The sequence below is a fragment of the Oncorhynchus kisutch genome, linkage group LG6, assembly GCF_002021735.2.
Source record: "Oncorhynchus kisutch isolate 150728-3 linkage group LG6, Okis_V2, whole genome shotgun sequence".
Classification (NCBI taxonomy): domain Eukaryota; kingdom Metazoa; phylum Chordata; class Actinopteri; order Salmoniformes; family Salmonidae; genus Oncorhynchus; species Oncorhynchus kisutch.
In genome coordinates, this window is record NC_034179.2 from 10,652,975 (window position 1) to 10,679,526 (window position 26,552).

The 26,552-nt window shown below is 41.6% G+C and overlaps 2 protein-coding genes across 2 annotated transcripts in view; both read right to left on the reverse strand.

Annotated features, from left to right (window-relative positions):
• Nucleotides 1–14,416, reverse strand: part of sema4d (sema domain, immunoglobulin domain (Ig), transmembrane domain (TM) and short cytoplasmic domain, (semaphorin) 4D) — a 91,178-nt gene extending 76,762 nt beyond the window's left edge. Inside the window, 1 exon segment of the mRNA XM_031826153.1 lies at nt 14,213–14,416. The gene's annotated coding sequence lies outside the window, so the exon portion shown is untranslated.
• A 4,814-nt stretch (nt 14,417–19,230) lies between these two features.
• zgc:86839 (CKS domain-containing protein) lies at nt 19,231–25,458 on the reverse strand. Its single transcript, XM_020484779.2, has 3 exons — nt 25,263–25,458; nt 22,039–22,166; nt 19,231–20,164 (listed from the first exon to the last, which is right to left on the reverse strand). The coding sequence occupies exons 1-3, from the start codon at nt 25,352–25,354 to the stop codon at nt 20,121–20,123; spliced, it is 264 nt and encodes an 87-aa protein (XP_020340368.1). The 5' UTR covers nt 25,355–25,458; the 3' UTR covers nt 19,231–20,120.
• Between the last annotated feature and the right edge of the window lie 1,094 nt (nt 25,459–26,552).

Consider the following 26,552-nt stretch of genomic DNA (forward strand, 5'->3'; position numbering starts at 1 on the left):
TCGAGGCACAGATCTGGGGAAGGGTACCAAACAATTGCTGCAGCATGGAAGGTCCCCAAGAACAGTGGCCTCCATCATTCTTTATTGGAAGAAGTTTGGAACCACCAAGATTCTTCCTAGATCCGGCCAAACTGAGCAATGGAGGGAGGAAGTCTCTGAAAGTCCTTGAGGACCAGCCCGAACCCGATGGACATATCAGGAGAGACCTGAAAAATATCTGTGCAGCGACACTCCCCATCCAACCTGACAGAGCTCGAGAGGATCTGCAGAGAAGAATGGGAGAAACTCTCCAAATACAGGTGTGCCAAGCTTGTAGTGCCATACCCAAGAAGACTTGAGGCTGTAGTCGCTGCCAATAGATGCAAAAATGTCTAAAACACCATTTTTGCTTTGTCATTATGGGGTAGTTTGTGTAGATTGAGGGGGGGGGGCTATTTAATCCATTTTACAATAGGGCTGTAAGGTGACAAAATGTGGAAAAAGTCAAAGCGCTGTAAATCCATATCGTCCACACAATATTTTGCGCCTCTGAGAAACAGGCAGGATCAACTAGGAAATCATAATGTAATGTGAGCGCCCACATCCTGGGGTTGAGGATGAACTGAATGAAAGATCTGGGACAAGAAAACATTTATTAGGGAAATATGTGGGCAAGTCCAAGTTTATACGATTTTAGAGGTTGTGTATGCCCAGTATAAAAAGCAAAACAGATCCTACTCAGAGGCTTGATAAATACAGACCCAGACCGCCTCTAGCTGTGGAACCTGGAGCTAATGACTGGTTCTCAGGGGGGGGAGAACCATCCTGGCTGGGTTGCCTGGCTGTCATCTAGTGTTCCTGTCTGCCTCCGTCCACCTCGTTAGTGAGTTTAGGACATCTGGTGCAGTCTGCCTGCCCTGGGACATGGCTTGAGATTAGATTCCTATGGCGTTCCAAATTAACAAGCCATGTTTTAGGGCAAGTGGTCTGCCTCCAGTCCCCTTGGTGCTCCTCCCCGTCAAGCCCTCTCTTCACAATAACATACGGCAGCAGAATGGCTGACATTCTTCAACTAGGTCTATGCTCCTGGTCCTCTCTCTATAACTCAGTAAAGCTCAAATCTTCTCTGCAATATACAGGCCTCCTTTTTGTCTTTACGTCCACCCCAGCCCCTCCCCATAAGCAATTAAGCATTCAATTTGTAAAAAAAAAAAGAAGTTTAAGAAAATAAACATTGACCTGTGCCTGCCAACATTTGTATGGGTCTCTTGGGCAGGCAGATTAGACTACCCCAGAACATGTGGGGACAATAAAATGTGCGGCAACCACTATTTTCTCCAGTCAATTTCCTACTGCCCATCATGGAAAAGTTTGAAATATGCAGAGATAGCAGAGGGTTTTCCCACAATGCAGTTGTTCATGAACCAATTGTCAAAGTGCTCAGTGCTGCAGACACTAATGAAAAAAGGCAAGCGCTGCAGTTTGCCTTGCGGAGAGGAAACTCCATTAAAGTATGCCCAAGGGGGGAAAAGCAACTTAAAAGGGTAGGCCTGTGGAATTTTAACAATATATCTTGAAATCTGCATAGAATGAATACGTAAATTAGTTTCAGGTAATCAAAGAGCTTCTAAGGAAACTCTGCAGACGTTGAAGTCAAGTCAGTTGTTTTCCTCTACCTTAGTTCAACCATCATCTAGGTAATTGATAATGTTCTATTTTATAAAGATCTGTCCAATAGAATTCATGGAGGCTCATCAAGAAATGTGAATTTCACTACCACAGCAGGAATTCAAAAGATATATATAAAATAATGAATTAACAAAAGGTGGGGAACCAACCAACATCTCTGATAAACACAGACAGCCACACAAAAAAAAAAGATGCAAATCCAAATTCTTGACATTTTCCACTCTGTACATGTAGGATTAAATGGAAAAGAATGATGTGGTGTCAAATCACACATCACTTGATCCTTGTGATGTTTAAAGATGGCACATGAATGACAAAAGGCTGCATGGCTATCTGTTCTGTGCTACCACTGCTATTGTGGGGAATTGAGAGCTCCGAGGCACGAGCCCAGAGTCTTTGAAGTGCAGCGATAGCACTTGAAAAGACGTTAACTGGCTTTGATCTTGTGAAGCAAGGCAACACTGACTGGGCTGGCTACTGCAAACGAAAAGAGTATCCCCCATACCCAATAATGAGGTGGAAAAGAAGCATCTCTACAGGGAGTGACCAAAAAAAAAACAGCTTCCTTGTCAGGGTAAAATAATAACACACAGCAAGTAGCTTCACAACTTTTTCCATGTCCTGCCGTAACAAAACCTCAAATAGGAATAGGTCACTTTAGAAAATAAATCACATCTGTATAGCCTGGTAGAGGAAAGACAGAACGGCTGTTTCGTTTTAGAGCCTCTGTACAAATGTGCCCCTTGCAGATCTAACTACCGGTAAATCAACAGTCAATAAGCTCATTTAAAAAAAAAGGCATATATATTATTGTAACTAAAGAGTATAAGAATCAAGTGGAATACCTCAACACCGATAGTACAGTAGTGCTAAACGGTTTGAAAAATCACATGCAGGCACCAGATTTCATTAGAAACAAAAACACTGAATAATTCAACATCCAGACAGAGAAAATATGTTTTAAAAAAATACTAAAACCATAAGCTTACTTCGAATTTAGAGCGTAGTAGTCGACTTCCAAAGACAAACTGATCATGACAGGTTCTCAACAAAGAGTTATTGGTCACCTTATGCTGCTTCCGTTCAGTGTATGTTGTCCCATGCAAGTCCTGGTAGTATTTATGATAAGGGACTCTTACCCAGCTCTGTTGCCCAGTCAGAAGCTCCTCCAGCTGGGGAGAGTAGCAGTTGGAGGTGGTTCCACTCTTCACAATCCCCTACCAAGATGTTAGCATGACCAGTGACAACACTGCTGACCATGACAAAAAGAAAACAAATACAAGCATCTACCAAAGGCAGTAGCCACCTCTTTCTAGAGACGGTAGTCACCTCCTCTTTCCAGCCATACCGCTCCTTCCTTCCTCACCAGCAACAATAAATTATTCAACCCAGTCTGTCCAAAAAATGCGACAGAAATAAGAATAGGAGGGAAAACCCCAATCATCCAACACACAGAGAGCAGAGCAGCCTTGCCTCTTTGGCAGCCCTACCTTAACAATAGGAGTATCTAGTGGACTTGCCTGCCTTCTCTCTGTCAAGGCAGTCAAGCGGTGCACGTTGTGGAGCGATAGCGCTGAAATCTCTCTCGCCTCTGGAATGCACACAATTTCAGGAGGAGGAGGGGGAAGGGGGGGGGGGGTTCTCTGAGTGAGTGTCTATTGTTTAAAAGGGTCGTTTCTGCGATCCTTAGCAGGCAGGGTGAATAGGGATCAGTATTCCAGCTGCCCTCTTTCAGCAGTAAATCCTATTGTGTAACCCAAGGTGCTCTGGTGCTGCCACAGTGAGGGAAACAGGAGGGGGGTTATATCGGAGCATAATTTAAACAGAGGTTAGTGTCCGCCCACATGAGTAGAGCACTTGTTATAGGTTAAAGATTGACAAGTTGTATGACAACGGTGTGGACTTCAGCTGCAAAGAGCGGTGGACATCCCAGTGACAGAATGTACTGCACGTACAAAACTCCACTGCTTTCAGCCACACTGGAACCTGTTCAAAACACTGTCAACAGCACTGTGCTTCACTGAGCTTGGTTTCTCTCCTCTACCCTCCGTGATATCCATCCTCTTGGCTTCAGCCGTTGGATCTCAGAGACTTTTCAATTTTCGGGAGTTCTGTTGTTTTCCTTCGGGAAGGGGGCCAGGAGTTGCCAGGACAACCATAAATACTCTTGGAAATGGAAACAATTGTTACACTGACTGAAGTAGTGGCCATAAAGTATAACACATGACAGTTGGGTTTCTTTCGCACATTTGCATCAAGCGGTTTTACACTGGATATAGGCTACCTTACGTTAACTCAACGGTATTCACAGCATTTCAGTTTGATCCTCCTTGGCTTATACCTATAGGCTCAATGTAGAGTAATAACCTCATACCTATAGGCTCAATGTAAACTAATAACCTCATACCTATAGGCTCAATGTAGACTAATAACCTCATACCTATAGGCTCAATGTAGACTAATAACCTCATACCTATAGGCTCAATGTAGACTAATAACCTCATACCTATAGGCTCAATGTAGACTAATAACCTCATACCTATAGGCTCAATGTAGACTAATAACCTCATACCTATAGGCTCAATGTAAACTAATAACCTCATACCTATAGGCTCAATGTAGACTAATAACCTCAATGTAAACCAATAACCTCATACCTATAGGCTCAATGTAAACCAATAACCTCAATGTAGACTAATAACCTCATACCTATAGGCTCAATGTAGACTAATAACCTCATACCTATAGGCTCAATGTAGACTAATAACCTCTTGCTGTCCCCTCCGCTTCAATCAATCTGATGAGCATAACGCCTAAACCACCATGTTGTTTTGATGCTTCATTGATCCTGGACAATTCATGTCACATGCATGGAAGTCACGGAGGTGATTTCAGAGCAATATTTCAGATTTTCTAAAAGTTGCCAAGACATCAATTTGACAAGTGAATTTGAGCCTAGATGATAAATAAATAAATAGGGAGTCGCAGATCTGCCGCAACTCCACAGAGCAACTTCTCAAATAAAAGTAGTCGTACATACAACATACTGTGTCAATATGAGAGCTCCACGCCAATGTTGTTTTGGCTGTGCAGGAAACAGAGATCAATCTTCAATATGTAGCTTCTTATCATTTGATATGAAATCATATTTCTGCTAAATAGCAAGACAAACATTAAAACGGAATATTGAAGGATTCTGGAATGCAATGCAACACACTCTTCCCCCGAAGGCTCTGGCAACAATGTAATTGTGTCTGCTGCAAGGAGCAGATGCTCCTCATGTTTGTGCCAATAGGAAATTATTCAAGCCTGGGGATGTTGGGGTGTGGGTGTGGCGGGGGTAGTTCTGCTTCTTCCAGAAGAAGCAGAACTACCATCACAATCTTGTTGCAATGCAACATATTACCTAGAAACAGCTACAGTAAGTTCTCCTGATGCTCAGGTCCTTGAGTGCCAGGGGAACAGAGGTAATGAATATGCAAATAGGTGTGTATGATGACTTCATAGCACCGTTTACAGTGGCCTCCACAGCTGGGCGTTGAGGGCAGCTCACAACTGCTCTGGCTATTGCCAGTCTAGCCTGGAATTCAAACTGATATGAAACTGCATATTTTGGTCCCCAAACCCAGCAGACCCAGTCCATTAAATGACCTGATGCAGGTCGACTTACTGCAGCAGGAAAGCTTGCGAAACACAAACCTGTGATCCAACTTGGCCGCGTTAAGTACCAACCGCGTTAAGTACCAAGCGGAAGAAAATACTAAAACCTGAACTTGTCCAATAAGACCCTTGTTTCTGTTTTCCATTGCAAATTGTTTAAAAGTGATTTCAGTTGTGTACCCTAATAAACATGACCTTGTCCTCTGCTTTTGAGGTAATTACATTATTGGGGTTTGCCTCACTGGTAGCAGTGACATAGAAAACCCTTGTTTGCTAAAGCCCTCTGTCAGAGGCTATTTGAGCACTCATAAGTTCTGACACATAGTCTGGTCTCACAGACAAGGAATACATAACTCCTAACAAGCAAAAACAAACGCCATTTTTTCCCCCACATTTTTCTAGTTGGAACTAAGATGCTTTTGAGTGATATAGAGCATTCCATTTCAGTCTTATTCCAACTAGCCGTAAATCAATTACCGGTGAAAAGTCCCTAAAGTCTGGGTTGCGTGCTTCAGTAGAATACTTTTGCTTGTGACAGAACCTACGTAATTTGATCAACTCGTTTGTGAGTCCTGTGCTTCCAATGATGTTGTTAACAACGTTAACCTCAAAGTCAAGACAACACACTAGAGGTCGACCGATTTAGATTTTTCAACGCCGATACCGATAATTGGAGGACCAAAAAAGCCAATACCGATTAAAAATCTGCCGATTTTTAAAAACAATTGTGTTTGTAATAATGACAATTACAACAATACTGAATGAACACTTATTTTTACTTAATATAATACATCAATAAAATCAATTTAGCATCAATAATAAATAATGAAACATGTTCAATTTGGTTTAAATAATGCAAAAACAAAGTGTTGTAAAAGAAAGTAAAAGTGCAATATGTGCTATGTAAGAAAGCTAACGTTTCAGTTCCTTGCTCAGAACATGAGAACATATGAAAGCTGGTGGTTCCATTTAACATGAGTCTTCAATATTCCCAGGTAAGACATTTTTAGGTTGTAGGAATTATAGGACTATTTCCCTCTATACCATTTGTATTTCATTAACCTTTGACTATTAGATGTTCTTATAGGCACTTTAGTATTGCCAGTGTAACAGTATAGCCTCCGTCCCTCTCCTCGCTCCTCCCTGGGCTCGAACCAGCAACACAATGACAGCCACCATCGAAGCAGCGTTACCCATGCAGAGCAAGGGGAACAACGACTAGAAGGCTCAGAGCAGGTGACGTTTGAAACGCTATTAGTACGCGCTAACTAGCTAGCCATATCACTGCGTTACACCAGTCTCATCTTGGGAGTTGATAGGCTCGAAGTCATAAACAGCGCAATGCTTGATGCACAATGAAGAGCTGCTGGCAAAAGGCACGAAAGTGCTGTTTGAATGCCTACCACCGCTCAGTCAGATACTTAGATACTTGTATGCTCAGTCAGATTATATGCACCGCAGGACACGCTAGATAATATCTAGTAATATCAACCATGTGTAGTTAACTAGTGATTATGATTGATTGTTTTTTATAGGATAAGTTTAACGCTAGCTAGCAACTTACCTTGGCTAACTGCATTCGCGTAACAGGCAGTCAGTCTCCTTGTGGAGTGCAACGAGAGAGAGGCAGGTCGTTGTTGCGTTGGCCTAGTTAACTGCAAGGTTGCAAGATTGGATCCCCCGAGCTGACAATGTGAAAATCTGTCATTCTGCCCCTGAACAAGGCAGTAAACCCACCGTTCCTAGGCAGTCATTGAAAATAAGAATGTTGTTAACTGACTTGCCTAGTTAAATAAAGGTATATATAAAAATAAAAAATTATATATAATTATATTAAATAAATAATAATCTGCAAATCGGCGCCCAAAAATACCGATTTCCGATTGTTATGAAAACTTGAAATCTGCCCCAATTAATCGTCCATCCCGATTAAATCGGTTGACCTCCACAACGCGCAGTAGACACAGATGTTTAGTCAATGAAAGGATAGCAAAGCGTTCAAAACATCATTAGTTTGAATTAAGGAGTCACTGAATAAACCAAAACATCATTAGTTTGAATTAAGGAGTCACTGAATAAACCAAAACATCATTAGTTTGAATTAAGGAGTCACTGAATAAACCAAAACAACCTACTGCAATGAAGACCCAGAATAACCTTTCCTGACCTTTACTCTGAAATAACAAGACCTTAGAGGAAAGGAACTTGATATTGGAATTCAAGAAGTGAAACAAAATACCAAAGCAACTTATTTATGCATCAATGTTCTTGCATGACTTCTTCACTACAGTGAATTACCAATGACATAGCCTAAATCCATTTATTGATCCATCATTTAAGAGTCATGATGACTACGTGCGTGTTGTTTTGGAGTAGCCTCTCGAGTGTAGATAATTTTCCAGCATGCATTTCAATGTTAAAGCGGCATCAGCCTCTTCTCCTGCTGGGAGGATTAAAGTAGAAGTTCACACACATATAATGTTGCGGATACAGTTCGGAATTACACAATATCGTGTGTACAACATCTAAAAAAACTGAACCACTATACGGAGAGATTAGATGTTTCTAAAATGACGTCTGTTCTTGGAGTCTTTGATCATCTGTGGCCGCCATACTGCAGAACAAGCAATGAGGAAGTCTATTGTTGGTGGGATAAATTTCCCAAACCCCAAGTGATTTTTTTAAAGATTTGATTCAAATCAGGAGAACTTCTCCTTTAAAATGGAAGCACTGTATTCTGATGTATTCTGAGTCCGATAAGAGACTCTTCTCTTCCCTGGAGTACCTGACACTATTGATGAGCTCTGAAAGAACTTGGCACACACAAGTTGGCAGGAGTCAACACAGCGCTTATGTCACTAGTTTGTCTGTTGACAGACAGGGTCCTACATTGTCTAGTTGGGTTCACCGGGTGTGCTGAGAATCATAAGTCATCATCGATATTCAAGATGCTTGAGTAGACAGTTCCCCATTCAAACCAAAGTTACCAAAAGCTATCATCATATACTGTCCATAACCAGCTGATTAGTCTGTTTTCCAATGCCTTAGACTTGGCTTGTCAGATGTTGGTTTCGTGTACAGTACCAGTCAAAAGTAGACACCTACTCATTCAAGAGTTTATTTTTACTATTTTCTATATTGTAGAATAGTGAAGACTTCACAACTCTGAAATAACACATATGGACTCGTGATTTTTGGATATATATGGACTAGTCTTTTTTTTTTAAGTGTTAAAAATCAAAATATTTTTTTTTATATTTGAGATTCTTCAAAGTAGCTACCCTTTGCCTTGATGACAGCTTAGCACACTCCTGGCACTCTCAACCTGCTGCAAGAGGAATACTTTTCCAACAGTCTCTCCAGTTCCCACATATGCTGAGCACTTGTTGGCTGCTTTTCCTTTAATCTGAGGTCAATTTGGTTGAGGTCGGAAGATTGTGGATGCCAGGCCATCTAATGCAGCACTCCATCGCTCTTCTTCTTGATCAAATAGCACTTACACAGCCTGGAGGTGTGTTGGGTTATTGTCCTGTTGAAAAACAAATGATCATCCCATCTGGTTCGCTCTCAGTGGGACTGCATATCGCTGCAGAATGCTGTGGTAGCCATGCTGGTTAAGTGTGCCTCGAGTTTTAAAATCACTGGCAGTGTCACCAGCAATGCACCACCACACCACCTCCTCCATGCTTCATGGTGGGAACCACACAAGCGGAGACCTACTCTGCATCTCACAGACAGAGGTTAGAACCAAAAATCTTCAATTTGGACTAATCACACCAAAGGACAGATTTCCACCAGACTAATGTCCATTGCTCGTGTTTCTTGGCCAAAGCCAATCTATTCTTCTTATTGGTGTCCTTTAGTAGTGGCTTCTTTGCAGCAATTCAACCATGAAGGCCTGATTCATGCAGTCTCCTCTGAACAGTTGATGTTGACATGTGTCGGTTACTTGAACTATGTGAAGCATTTATTGGGACTGCAATCTGAGGTACAGTTAAATAACATTTTATGGTCACATACGCCGAATACAACAGGAGTAGACCTTAGCGTGAACCGCTTACTTACAAGCCCTTAACCAACAATGAAATTCAAGAAATAGAATTAAGAAAATGTTTACTAAATCAATTAAAGTGAGAAGAAACTTTTATTACCACTAGATGTCAACAGTCTTTAGAAAAGTAACAAGAAAATTACATAACGAGGCTATATACAGGGGCTACCAGTACCGAGTCAATGTGCAGATTACTTTAACCTCTCTTGGGTAGGGGTTAGTATTTTCACCTCCGGATGAAAAGCGTGCCCAAAGTAAACTGCCTGTTACTCAGGCCCAGAAGCTAGTATATGCATATAATTGGTAGAGTTGAATAGAAAACACTCTATAGAGTCTCTAAAACTTAAAATAATGTATGGGCGTATAACAGAACTGATATGGCAGGCAAAACCCCAAAGGACAAATCATCCAGGGAAGATAAAAATTGAGGTCATAGGATTTTCCAATTGTTTTCTATGAGATACCCTTATTAGGAACCTGGTTGCAGTTCCTATGGCTTCCACTAGATGTCAACAGTCTTTAGAAATTGTTTAATGTTTTTCTTTTGATAAATGAAGTAGTCCTATTTATTGTAAGTGTCATTCCAGGTGGACTCTACTGTTTTGATGCACGTGAACTGGAGCGCGCCTCACGTTGTTTTTAATCAGGTATTAATAACAGTTAAATAATCTATAAAATTTAAGACGGAATTATGTTTTAGGGTAACGGAGGTTGGATTAGGAACGTTGTTTGAAGTGTTTGGACCAAGTTTACAGGTAACTTATTAGATACTTTGTAGGCATGTTGGGCACGTTGAAACCGGTGTATTTCTGAATCAAATGCGCCAAATAAATTGACATTTTTGGGACATAAAGGACATTATCGAACAAAAGGACCATTTGTGATGTATCTGGGACCTTTGAGTGCCAGCAGAAGAAGAGCAAAGGTAAAGCATTAATTATATCGCTATTTCTGACTTTTGTGGCACACCTGCCTGGTTGAAATATGTTTTTCATGTGTTTGTATGCGGGGCGCTGTCCTCAGATAAATCGCATGGTTTGCTTTCGCCATAAAGACTTTTTGAAATCTGACAGCGGTTGGATTAACAAGAAGTTAAGCTTTATTTTGATGTTTAACACATATTTTCAAGAAGGTTCAATATTTGGTATTTTCACCAGATGTTGGCCAGGTCCCGCTGCCGTCCCACCTGCCCATAAGAAGTTAAGACATGGGGCGGCAGCCTAGTGGTTAGAGCGTAGAGGGGGCAGGTAACCTAGTGGTTAGAGCGTAGAGGGGGCAGGTAACCTAGTGGTTAGAGCGTAGAGGGGGCAGGTAACCTAGTGGTTAGAGCGTAGAGGGGGCAGGTAACCTAGTGGTTAGAGCATAGAGGGGGCAGGTAACCTAGTGGTTAGAGTGTAGAGGGGGCAGGCAGCCTAGTGGTTAGAGCGTTGGGCTAGTAACCGAAAGGTTGCAAGTTTGAATCCCAGAGCTGGCAAGGTACAAATCTGTCATTCTGCCCCTGAACAGGGCAGTTAACCCACTAGGCAGTCATTGAAAATAAGAATTTGTTCTTAACCGACTTGCCTAGTTAAATAAAAGTTAATTTATTTATTTTTAAACACAAAAAAAACATGAAGATCAACGATAGACTCATTTCTCGTTGCTTATTTGAGCGGTTCATGACATAAGTTCTTAGTCTTTTACCAAATAAGGGTGATATACAGAAGACAACCAGCAAGGTAGGGCTAAGTGTGCCTTGAACTCTAAATAAGATCACTGACAATGTCAACAGCAAAGCATCCCCAAACCATCACACTTCACTTTCCTGTGGCGGTCCTCATGAGAGCCAGTTTCATCATAGCGCTTGATGGTTTTTGCGACTGCACTTAAACTTTTTTAAAGTTCTTGAAATTTGCCGCAGTGACCGACCTTCACGTCTTAAAGTAAACGGACTGTCATTTTGATTGAGCCGTTCTTGCCCTAATATGGGCTTTGTCTGTTACCAAATAGTGCCATCTTCTGTATACCACCCCTACCTTGTCACAACATAACTGATTGGCTCAAACACATTAAGGAAAGAAATTCCACAAATTAACAAGGCACACCTGTTAATTTCAATGCATTCCAGGTGGCTACCTCATTAAGCTGGTTGAGAGAATGCCAAGAGTGTGCAAAGATGTAATCAAGGCAAAGGCAAAGGCTACTTTGAAGAATCTCAAATATAAAATATATTTTGATTTGTTTAACACTTTTGGTTACTACATGATTCCATGTGTTATTTCATAGTTTGGATGTCTTCACTATTATTCTACAATGTAGAAAATAGTAAAAATAAAGAAAAACCCTTGAATGAGTAGGTGTGTCCAAACATTTGACTGGTACTATACCTCCACTGTTTATGAACAGCTATACACACACACAGATTTAATGAACATTAATACTACCACCTCAGACACTGTTTTATGATTGTCTGCTGGCTGGTAAATGTTCACAGCAATTTCCGGTCCTGCTCTAACAAAGAGCCAGAGGCACAGGGCCAGAGGGACAACCAGAGTGAAGTGCGAGTCCACCATTATATTGACAAGGTCCGGGTGGCTGGCATGCCTCACATGACCCAACACAGGACTGGGATCTAATTTGATGAGGCAGAATAATTACTATATTGAGGCCTCAGGGGAGGCCTCAGGGGAGGACTTCCAAACAGACAGGCAGAGCATAGCATTCCTTCAGTGGGTCTTCAAGCATTATAAATCAATGTTCAGAGTATTTAACCTTTGATGTATAAAATAATAATTTAGTGAAACATGAAATTAATTAGGTACATAACAGATGTGTTCATACAACGAAAGCATTTAGCTGCCTATCTGTCCTCAATGCAAGGATGCATTTCTCACACTTGATAGCTCATCCACAAGGTAGGTTACCTTCTGGATGTCATATAGGCCTAACATTCTGTATGACTATTTGTCGTTGGTAGAGAGTGTCCAATGTTATCTACTATCAATATCTCCACAGGCTTCACATTTGACTAGAAGCTAAGAGCAACACAGTCAACTGGGTGGCATGTAGCCTAGTGGTTAACAGCTTTGTGCCAGTAACCGAAGGGTTGCTGGTTTCAATTCCCGAGCTGGCTAGGTGAGAGAAAAAAAACTGTAGATGTTCCCTTGAGCAAGACACTTATCCAGAGTAACTTACAAGAGCAATTAGGGTTAAGAGTATCTGCTAAATTACAATAATTTTACTAACACATTTTCCTAAATTTGCTGGCAGGCTCCTGGACAAGCAATCAGGGGTGCTTGATCTATCCATAGGGGGTACTTGGAATGCACCCGGGGGGTACTACAGGCAGAGCAAAATTCAGTTGGTGGTACAGTAAGCAAAAAAAGGTTGGGAACTACTGCTATAGAGGACATTAATTTTAATGGCTTTGCATTGATATGCCTGAACTGGGTAAGTTTCTCTCTTTGTACTACTTCACCTCATATCACCCAGGAGATCTGCTGAACGAGTTACAAGATCAAGCCTTCCCAGTAATAAAAATGACTATCATTAAGATAACTATGATTGATGTGTGTGTGTCACAGCAACACGATATACAGGTAACGCAGTGTTCTCTGTTGAGAGTATTCCAACGCGTATGCTCGTCTCCAGGCTAGTTCAACCAATTATGTACATGAACCCTGGATTGCTGATGCTATGTATTGGCCATTGTGAGACTTTGAAGCCACCGGTTGGCCATATTGGCACTCCACAGGAGCAGTCCTCCATAGGAATTAATGTAATTTTACAGCATTTCAATTAAATGTCTCAATGACAAAATTTGATTGTATACTTTAAAATGAACATTTTAATGTAATATGTTTTTCACATATAATTTAAAAGTATGCATTAATGAGTCTTTAATAGAATACACGTGGCAAAAACGAATGTAGACATTAGTAAATGCACTTCTGTAACTTCCAAGATGTTTTACAATGGTGATGGGTGCCGAGATGGAGGCACGGTAGCTTCAACACAGCCCCCCCCCCCCCCCCCCCCCCCCCCCCCCCAGTCATCTAGTGTATACATTTATATAAAATCATTAAATTCAACCACTGTAATCTCAAACTGTTACGTGGATAGGCTTTCATTTTCTCCCATTTCAATACAAATATTTTGTTGTTCAAATGAATGAGCGCCCTTCATTTATACGTGCATCGCTAGCAACCCCGGAATGACCCTGAGAACTCATTAAACATGGAGATATTTTAATCTTTAAAAGTCTCTTGACTAAATAATAATAATTCTCTAACTGAAACTATTTTACGCCAACTTTGTAATTTATATGAGGTGAGACGCTGCTATGGCTACAGTAACAAACGTGTATTTGCCAAAGTTTTTTTATATATAAAAAAAAAAAGCACGAAATAAAAATGTACACGCCTTCCTTTGAAATTATTTAGGTGGTGATGACAACCTACACACAATTTGAGTCTGATAAAAAGGCAAGTCAACAAAAAGTGCACTTTTATTTTACAGGAAAATCGATCTTTCAGAAACATGTATTAACGTAACTAGATCGCAAACTTCAAAATAAACATAGTAAAGCTGTAGTAAATTCCTTACAGAATAAACAACCTGTTGTAACAAGTGTAAGGCGAACTAAAAGCTCCAACCCCTCAAATATAGACATTTATCCAACCCTACTCACAGTGAGCAGCATGCATGACCGCAAGGCAAGCTCAGATACCAGATAGACAGCCATGCAACAACCCACAGCAGATAAAAGTTTCTCAACAAATGTTAAAGAAAACATATCCGTATCACGAATTAAACGGTGCATTGACCTAAACATAAAATCAATCTTTGACTTACTTGGTGAAAAAAATATCCTCTTTGTCTGGGTCGTTAAAATAGTTGACCGTGGTTGCCGGAGCTTGTCAAGTTTGTCGCTGCGGCTCACAGCATGGCGGGTGTGACCTGTGTGTGCTGCTGCGAATTCAAAAATCCTTTCTCAGCAGTGATATCAGTCGAGATAGAGAGGGGGGTGGGACAGAGAAAAGCAATATGCAAACAAGCAAGGTAGGTAGGTCTCCAGAGGGCACTGATGGCGCTTGTGTGAGAGAGTGGCACAAAGCCCGCTGTTGTTACCCATTTTATACAGTCTATATGGTTGTTACAATTAATATTATATTTGAAAGTTATTATGATACATAGGCCTAGCAGATAATGCAGTTTATTTAAGTTCACCTTTATAAAAAGATAATTGAGGACAGACAGAGGAATTTAAATGCTTTAGCACACTCAATTTATAATAGAATAGAACAGACTCAAACCTCCAAATGGACTCACTAATGTCTAGACTTTACTTTTGACCAAAACTTTGTGTGGGGGGGGGGGTCCTTGGACAGCTACTCACAGACATTCTACTGAAGGGGTTGGAAAGGTCATTGTTATGGGTCAAAGGTTATGCAACATTTCCTCAAATTGAGCAGTGAATCAAAAACACAGTAAAGCTAGACAAACCATCCCTTGTCTTATGGTCCAATGAAGGGGGTGGAAAGGGCAGAGTGCCGGGGGTTCCAACCCCAGACTCCTTCAAGTGGTGGCTCGGGCTAAACACAATCACATCTTTCAGCCGTGGAGCTTCTCTCGTCTTGATGAAATGTGGTTGTGAATTGTGAACAAAGTACTGTTGAAATATATGAATGAATATATGAATGAAATGAATGATGATTTTTCCCTCTGCCCTTAGTCTAACTCCGATTCCATACACTCCTTCTGTATAATGGCATAGTATTCCTACATATCTTTTAGTTTAATGGTCAGAATATACAGTACATGTTTTCCTTCTACATAGATTTTTCTGCTATATCTTCACGACATACATCTAAACGTAAATGTCACATTATCTTTCTTCACCTTTATCTTTCAGACTTGTTTTGAGAAGATAATTGTAGTATGTTGTTGGTAAGATGTAACCCTTCTGTTACACACTATCATTGAGATATACAGTAAGTCATAGAACCTAGTCCAATCACAGTCCTATCAGCCTCTGTAGTATCTAGAGCAGAGGAAGCTGGTGGGAGGAGCTATAGGAGGATGGGATCATTGTAATGACTGGAATGGAATAAATGGATAGGTATCAAACACATCAAACACATGAACCAAGTTTGACTCCATTCCATGTATCCCATTTCAGCCATTACAATGAGCCCATTCTCCTATAGCTCCTCTCACCAGCCTCCTCTGATCTTGCGCTTACTTTAAATGACTCCCTGTGTTAGTGGTACCGTAAGTGCTGCCCAAAATGAATATAAAAAGCAGCTGTGGTAATCTTCATTCACTATGTGACATGTGTTGGTTAAGAGAAAACAGGTGACTATGGAATGTTTGTTGGAACCAGTCCCCAAATGCAATTAGGAGTCTGCTGATTTTTTGATCTAGATCCCTCCCATTGCATTCTAGATCCCTCCCTGTGCATTCTAGATCTCTCCCTGTGCATTCTAGATTCCCCCCTGTGCATTCTAGATCCCTCCCTGTGCATTCTAGATCTCTCCCCGTAGATTCTAGATCTATCCTCGACATATAATAATAATAAATTATTCAACTTTCATAGCGTTATTCATTACATAAAGAACCTCAAAGAGCTTTAAAACAACAACAAAAATGGTTGGAAAGTCCATGGCTTTGAGTAATCATCGGAGGGAGGGGATCAAATGGGAGAGCAAGCAAGTCCAGGGGAAGGCAGGCAGCACGGTGTCATCAAGGTGGTGTCTGGAGCAAGTCCAGGGGAAGGCAGGCAGCACGGTGTCATCAAGGTGGTGTCTGGAGCAAGTCCAGGGGAAGGCAGGCAGCACGGTGTCATCAAGGTGGTGTCTGGAGCAAGTCCAGGGGAAGGCAGGCAGCACGGTGTCATCAAGGTGGTGTCTGGAGCAAGTCCAGGGGAAGGCAGGCAGCACGGTGTCATCAAGGTGGTGTCTGGAGCAAGTCCAGGGGAAGGCAGGCAGCACGGTGTCATCAAGGTGTCTCGCTGTCCTTGCCGTCTGTGTGGCTTCTCCATAGTAGGACTTTGATTAAGTTTGAGCTCAGCCACTGCAGTTCATGGACTCCGTAGTAGGTGTAGCCAGCTAGCTGGTCCTTCACTACTACCAAAATGAAGCACCCACGGGTGAAGATATGGCAGTCACGTGGCCAGAAAGCACATCACATTTCAATAATTAAAGGAGATGTATCATCTGCTTGGATAGGATGCTTTTATGGGAATATGTTTTATTCTGAACAGGCTTTCTTTTTTCTCTCTCTGTCAATTAGGTTAGTATTGTGGATTAACTACAATGTTGTTGATCCATGCTCAGTTTTCTCCTATCACAGCCATTCATTTAAACTCTGTAACTCTTTTAAGTCACCATTGGCCTCATGGTGAAATCCCTGAGCGGTTTCCTTCCTCATCGGCAACTGAGTTAGGAAGGACGCCTCTATCTTTGTAGTGACTGGGTGCATTGATACATACAGTGCCTTCGGAATGTATTCAGACCCCTTGAATTTTTCCACATTTTGTTAAGTTACAGCCTTATTCTTAAATGGATTACATGTTTTTCCTCAGCTATCTACACACAATACCCATAATGACAAAGTGAAAACAGGTTTTAAGATTTAAAAAAAAATTGTCTATAAAAAAGAAAAAAGTATTCAGACCCTTTACTATGAGACTCGAAATTGACCAAGAACGCGATGGTCACTTTAACAGATCTCTAGAATTCCTCTGTGGAGATGGGAGAAGCTTCCAGAAGGATAACCATCTCTGCAGCACTCCACCAATCAGGCCTTTATAGTAGAGTGGCCAGACGGAAGCCACTCCTCAAAGGCACATGACAGCCCGCTTGGAGTTTGCCAAAAGGCAACGAAAGACTCTCAGACCATGAGAAATAAGATTCTCTGGCTTGATGAAACCAAGATTGAACTATTTGACCTGAATGCCAAGTATCACGTCTGGAGGAAACCTGGCACCATCCCTATGGTGAAGCATGATGGTGGCAGCATCATGCTGTGGGGATGTTTTTCAGCACCAGGGACTGGGAGACTCGTCAGGATCGAGGCAAAGATGAACGGGGCAGAATACAGAGGGATCCTTGATGAAAACCTGCTCCTGAGCGCTCAGGACCTCAGAGTGGGGCGAAGGTTCACCTTCCAACAGGACAACAACCCTAAGCACACAGCCAAGAGTATCTTCGGGACGAGTCTCTGAATGTTCTGGAGTGGCCTAGCCAGAGCCTGGACTTGAACCCTGTGTAGCAACGCTCCCCATCCAACCTGACAGAGCTCGAGAGGATCTACAGAGAAGAATGGGAGAAACTCCCCAAATACAGATGTGCCAAGCTTGTAGCGTCATACCCAATAAGACTCGAGGCTGTAATCGCTGCCAAAGATGCTTCAACAAAGTACTGAGTAAAGGGCCTGAATACTTATGTAAATGTGATATTTAGTTTTCGTTTTTTAAATTGGCTAACATTTCTAAAAACCTGTTTTTTCTTTGTCATAATGTAGTATTGTGTGTAGATTGATGAGGGGAAAAAAACAATTGAATACATTTTAGAATAAGACCGTAATATAAAAAAATGTGGGGATTTTTTTTTGGTGAATACTTTCTGAACGTACTGTGTATGAGTGATAAAGTAATGTCACCCTTCATTTGCTCTGTTAACCTTTGGAATTACTTCGATAGCAAGTGTGGGTGGGGGGGGGGGGGGTGATCTCCACGCCAGAGCCACACTCTTCAGATATGCCAGTGAACTAGGCAATATATAATCTTGTTGGTGTGTCCATGCTACATATAGTCTTGTTGGTGTGTCCATGCTAGATACATCACTGTAATAAACCCTACTGGAAGAAGTTGTTATGCAGGAAACTAAATGTGTCTGCATCATGATGTGCTGACTACAGACACACGTTACTGTCCTTCAGTGTTTTTCTTGTGCTTCCACTTTTTAGAGAGACAACATTTAAGTCAAGTGGTTTCAAAGTAAAGTGGTGTCAAAGACAAAAAATGTCAGAAAGGCGTTTGTATCAGGGCATGTAGATGTTTGTGGAAGTGTGACTATGTTAGTGTGTGACTATGTTAGGGCACCTTTAGGGCAGACCAAGAGGACTGTGGGTAACGTGCTCTATTAATGGAATTGAACCTCAAAATTGTCTGGTGCAGAAAATGAGGTTAAATGTAGTGTGTGTGTGTGCAGTTCTTGTGTGCGAGAACGATATGATTCGTAGGTTATGATTATTCATACTGTAATGACAGGGTCCCTCTGAAAAACTTGAAAATGTTCTTTAAAATATTTTCCAGTGTTTAAAAGACAGATCATATTATATATTTAATATAAATGGTTATTCTGCCACAGCCATCTGGGGTATTCCAGATATGAACTAGACACCATGCTAAATCTATGTTGCCTGCAGCCACGGCATACCATCGCTCTCAATAACATGAGCACTGCACCCACAGAACAGTCACGACGTTCATAAAAAGCAAGACAACCAAAATGGCCTTGGTAGAGAGTAAATGATCAATCCAGTCAATGTTTGACCTACTCAGGCACATAAGGGTATTGCACAATCAGCAGTTGACCTCAAACCACAAAGCATTGCCTACATACATTATTTTGGTAAGGCAAGTGATAGCTGTTTACTTCATAGATTACAATTACATTTTTTTAAGACTGTATTTAAATTACACCCCCCCCCCAACACTCAGTTTATTTTTATGTAAGCCTACACCTCAATATGGGACAGGTTTGTACCAATACATTTCCATCTTGGCCGATGCCCTATTTTAACATGTCCTATAGCACCGTCTCATGGCCAAAAGCTTACAACACAATTTCTGAAGGACCAAGTAACCAATTTCAAAAAATATATTTATTCTCGTCAAAAGTAATGACATTCAAAAAAAGAGCCAACAGCCAAACAACCATAGATTGATTTAGGCTCAAGAGTGACAAAACTTTTTTCATACCATTGTGTATGTGGTGTAGACAATCACAAATGATAAGTTTGTATTACAGACTGATGATATCCTCAGGTGGTTCAGTAGCGGTGCAGTCAAGAGGCTGTACGGTTCTATCAACAGTTATGATCACAAATACATGAGCTGAAAAATAAACATGTTTGGCTGGCCACCAAAAGTGGCCTGGCTGGCTACTCGTCATGCCACACGTGCTGCCTGCATGTCAGTGGACAGTAGATAGTAAACAGGTACTTTGGAGAACCGGGAACAAGTAAAGTATACAAGCAAACACCATCTTTACTGAGCTTTCAAGCAAGAGTTCACTTTTATGTACAAAAAGCTAGTCAATACCATCTGGTGCACCTACTTATACATCCATTCAATTAGAAAATAGAAAAACACAGTACATATCATTAGTCATAGAAAAGTGAGCACATGCAGCCGTTTGGGAAGGTTATACAAACAATTATATTAAAGCGATTAGAAAAACAACATGTTACGTCAATAACATGTTACTCGATATACTTTATTTCAACACTTGATCAAAAGGTGGATATTCATCGTAGGCACTTTGGTATTAGTGTAGTACTAGTAGCAACATATTGGTGATGTATGATATTCATTAAATGCCACAGTGACAGAACGTTCACATCCTCCGTTACAATCAGACTGAGCTTGGTTGCTGAGACAAATACAGCTTCATGCACAGCAGACAATATAACTTGTAGGGGAGCGAGTATTCAATGAATACCCCGGAATGTTGACAGGAAGGAACGTTCCAGATCAGTTCTTCGGTAATGGTCGTCTAAACAGGAGAATGTGAGGCTCTGAAAGAAGATAAATAAATAAATATATAATAAATATTGTATATATATAATAAATATAATATACACTGCTCAAAAAAATAAAGGGAACACTAAAATAACATCCTAGATCTGAATGAAATATTCTTATTAAATGCTTTTTTCTTTACATAGTTGAATGTGCTGACAACAAAAATCACACAAAAATTATCAATGGAAATCAAATTTATCAACCCATGGAGGTTTGGATTTGGAGTCACACTCAAAATTAAAGTGGAAAACCACACTACAGGCTGATCCACCTTTGATGTAATGTCCTTAAAACAAATCAAAATGAGGCTCAGTAGTGTGTGTGGCCTCCACGTGCCTGTATGACCTCCCTACAACGCCTGGGCATGCACCTGATGAGGTGGCGGATGGTCTCCTGAGGGATCTCCTCCCAGACCTGGACTAATGCATCCGCCAACTCCTGGACAGTCTGTGGTGCAACGTGGCGTTGGTGGATGGAGCGAGACATGATGTCCCAGATGTGCTCAATTGGATTCAGGTCTGGGGAATGGGCGGGCCAGTCCATAGCATCAATGCCTTCCTCTTGTAGGAACTGCTGACACACTCCAGTCCCATGAGGTCTAGCATTGTCTTGCATTAGGAGGAACCCAGGGCCAACCGCACCAGCATATGGTCTCACAAGGGGTCTGAGGATCTCATCTCGGTACCTAATGGCAGTCAGGCTACCTCTGGCGAGCACATGGAGGGCTGTGCGGCCCCCCAAAGAAATGCCACCCCACACCATGACTGACCCACCGCCAAACCGGTCATGCTGGAGGATGTTGCAGGCATCAGAACTTTCTCCACTGCGTCTCCAGACTGTCACATGTGCAGTGTGAACCTGCTTTCATCTGTGAAGAGCACAGGGCGCCAGTGGCGAATGTGCCAATCTTTGTGTTCTCTGGCAAATGCCAAACATCCTGCACGGTGTTGGGTTGTAAGCACAACCCCCACCTGTGGACGTCGGGCCCTCATACCACCCTCATGGAGTCTGTTTCTGACCGTTTGAGCAGACACATGCACATTTGTGGCCTGCTGGAGGTCATTTTGCAGGGCTCTGGCAGTGCTCCTCCTGCTCCTCCTTGCACAAAGGCGGAGTTAGCGGTCCTGCTGCTGGGTTGTTGCCCTCCTACGGCCTCCTCCACGTCTCCTGATGTACTGGCCTGTCTCCTGGTAGCGCCTCCATGCTCTGGACACTACGCTGACAGACACAGCAAACCTTCGTGCCACATCTCGCATTGATGTGCCATCCTGGATGAGCTGCACTACCTGAGCCACTTGTGTGGGTTGTAGACTCCGTCTCATGCTACCACTAGAGTGAAAGCACCGCCAGCATTCAAAAGTGACCAAAACATCAGCCAGGAAGCATAGGAACTGAGAAGTGGTCTGTGGTCCCCACCTGCAGAACCACTCCTTTATTGGGTGTGTCTTGCTAAATGCCTATAATTTCCACCTGTTGTCTATTCCATTTGCACAACAGCATGTGAAATTTATTGTCAATCAGTGTTGCTTCCTAAGTGGACAGTTTGATTTCACAGAAGTGTGATTGACTTGGAGTTACATTGTGTTGTTTAAGTGTTCCCTTTATTCTTTTTGAGCAGTATTATATATATATATATATAAAAAGAAGAAGAATTGACTTACAAATTACAAACCCTTCACATATAGTCTACACTTAGCCTGGTCCCAGATCTGTTTGTGCCGTCTTGCCAAGTCCTTTGGGTCACTCACTGTCATGCCAAGCATGACAACAGAAAATTGGCAACAACAAAAAAAACAAGCCCTGGGACCAGGCTATTTGCCTTGAGACATGATTGATGTGGTGTAGACAAAGAATATAGGGTACAAACCAGGTTCATGGATCATATAGTGCACCCATCCAAGAGACTGCTGCACTCCCATTCGCCTCCACTCATCCTCAGACATCAGGTGGGATTTGGGGACTTGTTTCACCATCTCCCGCGGCAAAACAACATGTCTGTTGGAAGAGCAAGCAGGGCAACAATAAACACATTTTTACTGTAGTAAATAATGTATTCAAAATCTATACAGTTTGAATATTTTCTAAAAGTACTGGTTCGTGGTTATGTACTTTATAACCTAAAACCAGTGCGTGTTCATCTTTAGACTGTCGCTAGCTAGGCCTATCCAACTGAATGGAACAATAAAAGAGGCTAAGATTCAACGCTAGATATCGGTAGGTAACCGTTAAGTAGCTAGCTAGACCACCAATTCCAATCATCATGAACTGGTTATCAATGGAATTATCAATTGAAAGCTGAAACTTCAACTTTCATCAAAGACTGTATGAATTGACAAAGCCATCGATCACGTGACACCATTCTTTCATTATGTGAAGACTCAATAGCTCATTTGAAGCATCTCAGGTGGGAGATTTATGTAGACAAAAAATTATTCGTTTGAGCTACTCGAATAGCGCAGCGGTCTAAGCGATGCAGTGCCTTAGACCGCTGCGTCACTAGACACCCTGGTTCGAATCCAGGCGGTGTCACAACCGGCTGTGATTGGGATTCCCATAGGGCGGCGCACAATTGGCCCAGCTTTGCCTGGATTTGGCCGGCGTAGGCCGTCATTGTAAATAAGAATGTGTTATTAACTGACTTGCCTAGTTAAATAAAAGGTTAAATACTCCAGGAAATGTTGCAGCCTAGCTCAGTGCTGCCCCCTCTCATTGAGTGTCTCAAGTTAAAGGCTGACTGGGGTGCTGCTGTTAGCTACTAAATTATCATTTTTTCTGTGATTTTAAAATAATCAGGACATACATCTGGTGTAATAGAAGCAATTATTGGTTTTGTGATTGTCTTGTAAATTGTTATTTACACCCAAGACTGACCACAAAGATTTCCCTTCACTAGAATGGAGGATCCCGTTTTCTGCAATGACCGCATGACCGCAGTCGGCCTTGAACTTTGTGACATCAACGAGAGGGGACAGTCATTTACCCCTAACTTACACCATGGGTAAGCTCTATCACCAGGGTCCCAATATCTAGGTCCATAGATGATATTAAAGAGAATGTGAAGGAAGGCAGAGTGATTGAGGCCAAAAGGTTGATCAGTAGGAAAGAGGGTCAAATAAGTGAAAGCCAATCAGTGTTGCTGAGGGTTGAGAAGGTTTTGCCTGGAAAAGTACAGATAGGATTCCTTAGTTTCAATGTAAATAAAGGAAAGATGTGCCAAGTGTGGAAGGGAACATGATTATGGTGAATGTGGGAGCAATGTGAAGGTTATTTGTTGTAATTGTGGGGGGGGGGGGGGGGGGGACATAGTGCAGCAATTTGGTAGATGCCAAGTACAGAGAGAGGCTCAGAGATATAGGATCAGTCATGTTATATCATATGCAGGGGCTTTAAGACAGATTGGTGGAACTACAGTGTGGAATGATGGCTCTTCCATGGCTACTCCTGCACTATCTAATGTCGGGGCAGGTGTTTCTGCTGATTCTGGCATGGTTTCGAGGCATATTCAGAAATCTTGCGCTCATGAATGTGCAGTGTCACATGACACTTTGATAATGAATAAAGTTGACCTAATAGCTGTTAATTGGTAAGGTTATCAAAATGACTAGGGTTGTGCAAAGCAGAAATGTCAGGTTGAAGGTTATGGTGGAGATGGCAAAAGAGATATTGGGGTAACAGATGTAACTGTTGAAATGGTTGTTGACATGCTGAACAATCATAAGGGTGGAGTGTTTCAGCATGATATAGATTAAGTTTAATAGGGTAGGGGGGGGGGGGGGGGTAGAAGTTAGTAGGGATTTATTTGTTTTGTTTTTTGCATTTTATTTTCATGGTAGTACAGAATTGGACAGATCATGCATGAGTGGTCGTACATTCCAGCACAGTAGGTGGCGGAATGCACTTAAACGATTGTTGCTACCGCCATATCATAGAAGCTGTAGCTCTGGTGCAGGGCGTCGTTCTGCAGCGCGCCAATCCACCCGCATGCTTGTAGTGGAGATCTGACGCATGCGCATGGATATGGCGGTAAGCAAAGTGCTCATACATCTCATTTTGTATTTTGAATTGACAGCAGGAATATAGATAAATGATAAAGATAAATGTTTGTCTCTACAATAGCGACATCATCTTAACATTGGCTACTTACGAAAGTATGTTGAAGTTAGTCATTAAACACATTTCCCTCAATGGGAGAATAGTGAGTATGCATCTGAACAACGCCCTGGACCAGAGCTAACAAAGTAGTAGCACAGAACAATGAGACAGATATTTCACCGGATGTATAAGTGTGAAGCATCCGGTTGGGGTTTCCACTCACCAAATATGGTGGTGAGAGAAAGCTCTTTGGCCAGCAGTGGGAGAAGATGGATTTTGGCCGATATTCTGCCTATTCTCTCATCAATAAAACATTTGCTCGCAACAGTTTTCTGTTTCTAAAACTAGAATATGTTACACAGAGTGGTCAAATTTTTGTAGACCTTACCCTTTGCCAAAGGGGGGAAAAAGGGGACAAAAAGCGTTGTTTAGAGGGTGTGCAAGAGAAAATTGAGATGTTGCACACGCGCACTTCAGAGTGGGCGTTACCTAACGGAAATATGCTAATAAATATTAGAACGGGCCAATAGGCTCTCGCTAGCTCGTACTTGCCTCTGCCCACTATGATTAATACTATATACTACTATATATGGTAGTATTACTAGTAGCAGCAAAGATGGAAGTAGTCTACTTAACTCAATGTTAACTACCTAGCTAGATATTAACAGTTCACTGGAGTAATTTTAAATATAAAAAAGGACGAACGACAGTCGTTGGTAGCTACGCCATTTTCGGCAGAGAATATAAAGTTGGCTAGCTAGTTATTCGTGACGTTTGCGTATTGCTGCCTTTCACAGTTCGGAAAGTGAATTAGCTACATTTTGTCCACTATTTTATTTATTTTTTAATGGGGGAGAGAAATTGCATCACCATCTAACTGTAGATATATAACCCGTCCCACTACTTTGATCCTGGCTAGTTAGTTAAACCACACACGCTAATAGTAGCTAACGTTAGCTAGCGAGCCAAGTTAATAACAGGATCAGGAAGCGAACATACCTGTATTCATAGTGTTCGTCGTTATATTTGTCTGAGTAGTAGATTTGTTTGTGTGACATATTGCCAATAAACAACTTTGACAGTATACACATGCAATTCCACTGCACTTTGTTAGAAAATATTCCACGAACGTCCCCACTGCTAGCTTCGTTGCAACACGTTTGGCTAACCGATTCAAACCTATGGGAGGAGAAAAAAAAGCCTTACCAAGCCACTGATTGGATAAAAAGGGATCACATGACAATAACTAAGCATGTGCACGTCCAATGAGGGGAAATGTCCACACTCGGCAAATCAAGTACGTAAATTACACCATTCACAACAATATATTTACGTTTCATCAAATAATTGTGATAGTTTTTTCGCTATGTTTCCATACACTTTGCAGCTGCTTCCTGCAACATTGTAACGAATGATGGAACGTACGACTTCAGCAGAACACCTAGCAGTGATAGCTATATTCTATCATCAGAGAGGAAGAGACAAAGGTAGAGGGTTTACTCCGCCAAAGACATAGATATGGTGACAATATACATATCTCTCCGCCCTAACAATGGGAGTCGTTGTCCACAAAGCGGCACGGTGGGTTGTCAAGCTCCCGCCTATCCTTTATTTCGATTGGTGGAAACATCTCATTATTGTAAATTCATTTTTTAATATGTCTGACAAAGTGAAAATGTAGAGTTTCTATCAACCTCACTCGCGCTGCACATAATGTATATATCAGAGAACACCGCTGTTCGCGGGCGGTGTAGTTGGGGAAACCATTCACAGAAAAAGGGTGATATTAATAACGTTTCCTTTCATTATGTGTTATCGCTGTAAGACACTGATGCCCTTTGCAACCACGTACCTATGTGAGAGTGGATTCTCGACCCCCACTAACATGAAAACTAAATACAGGCACAGACTGTGTGTGGGAAATGATTTAAGACTGAGACTCTCTCCAATACAACCCGACACTGCAGAGTTATGTGCATGCTTTCAAGCACACCCTTAACCTGTGGTGAGTTATTCACATATTTCAATGAAAAAATAAGGTTTTAAATATAAGATGGTTAAATTATTGATTATTATTATTTGTGCCCTGGTCCTGTACGAGGTCTTTGTCACTTCCCACGAGCCGGGTTGTGACAAAAACTCACACTCATTCTTATGTTTAATAAATGTATTGTATAGTGAGTGTGTGGCAGGCTTACAATGATGGCAAAAAACAACATTTGAGAGTACGCTGACCCTGATGCTAGGAGTATGCAGCTGGAGGTTGAATATTTGAAGGGTTACGGGACT

Bases quoted from the DNA above. Each gene is read 5' to 3' on its own strand.
- zgc:86839 (XM_020484779.2), bottom strand. From the start codon at position 25,354: ATGTGTATACTGTCAAAGTTGTTTATTGGCAATATGTCACACAAACAA. The intron at 22,167-25,262 runs GTATGTTCGCTT...CTCTTCCAACAG, and splicing joins GACGAACACTATGAATACAG to ACATGTTGTTTTGCCGCGGG. The intron at 20,165-22,038 runs GTTTGTACCCTA...ATCTTCTTTCAG, and splicing joins CTATATGATCCATGAACCTG to AGCCTCACATTCTCCTGTTT.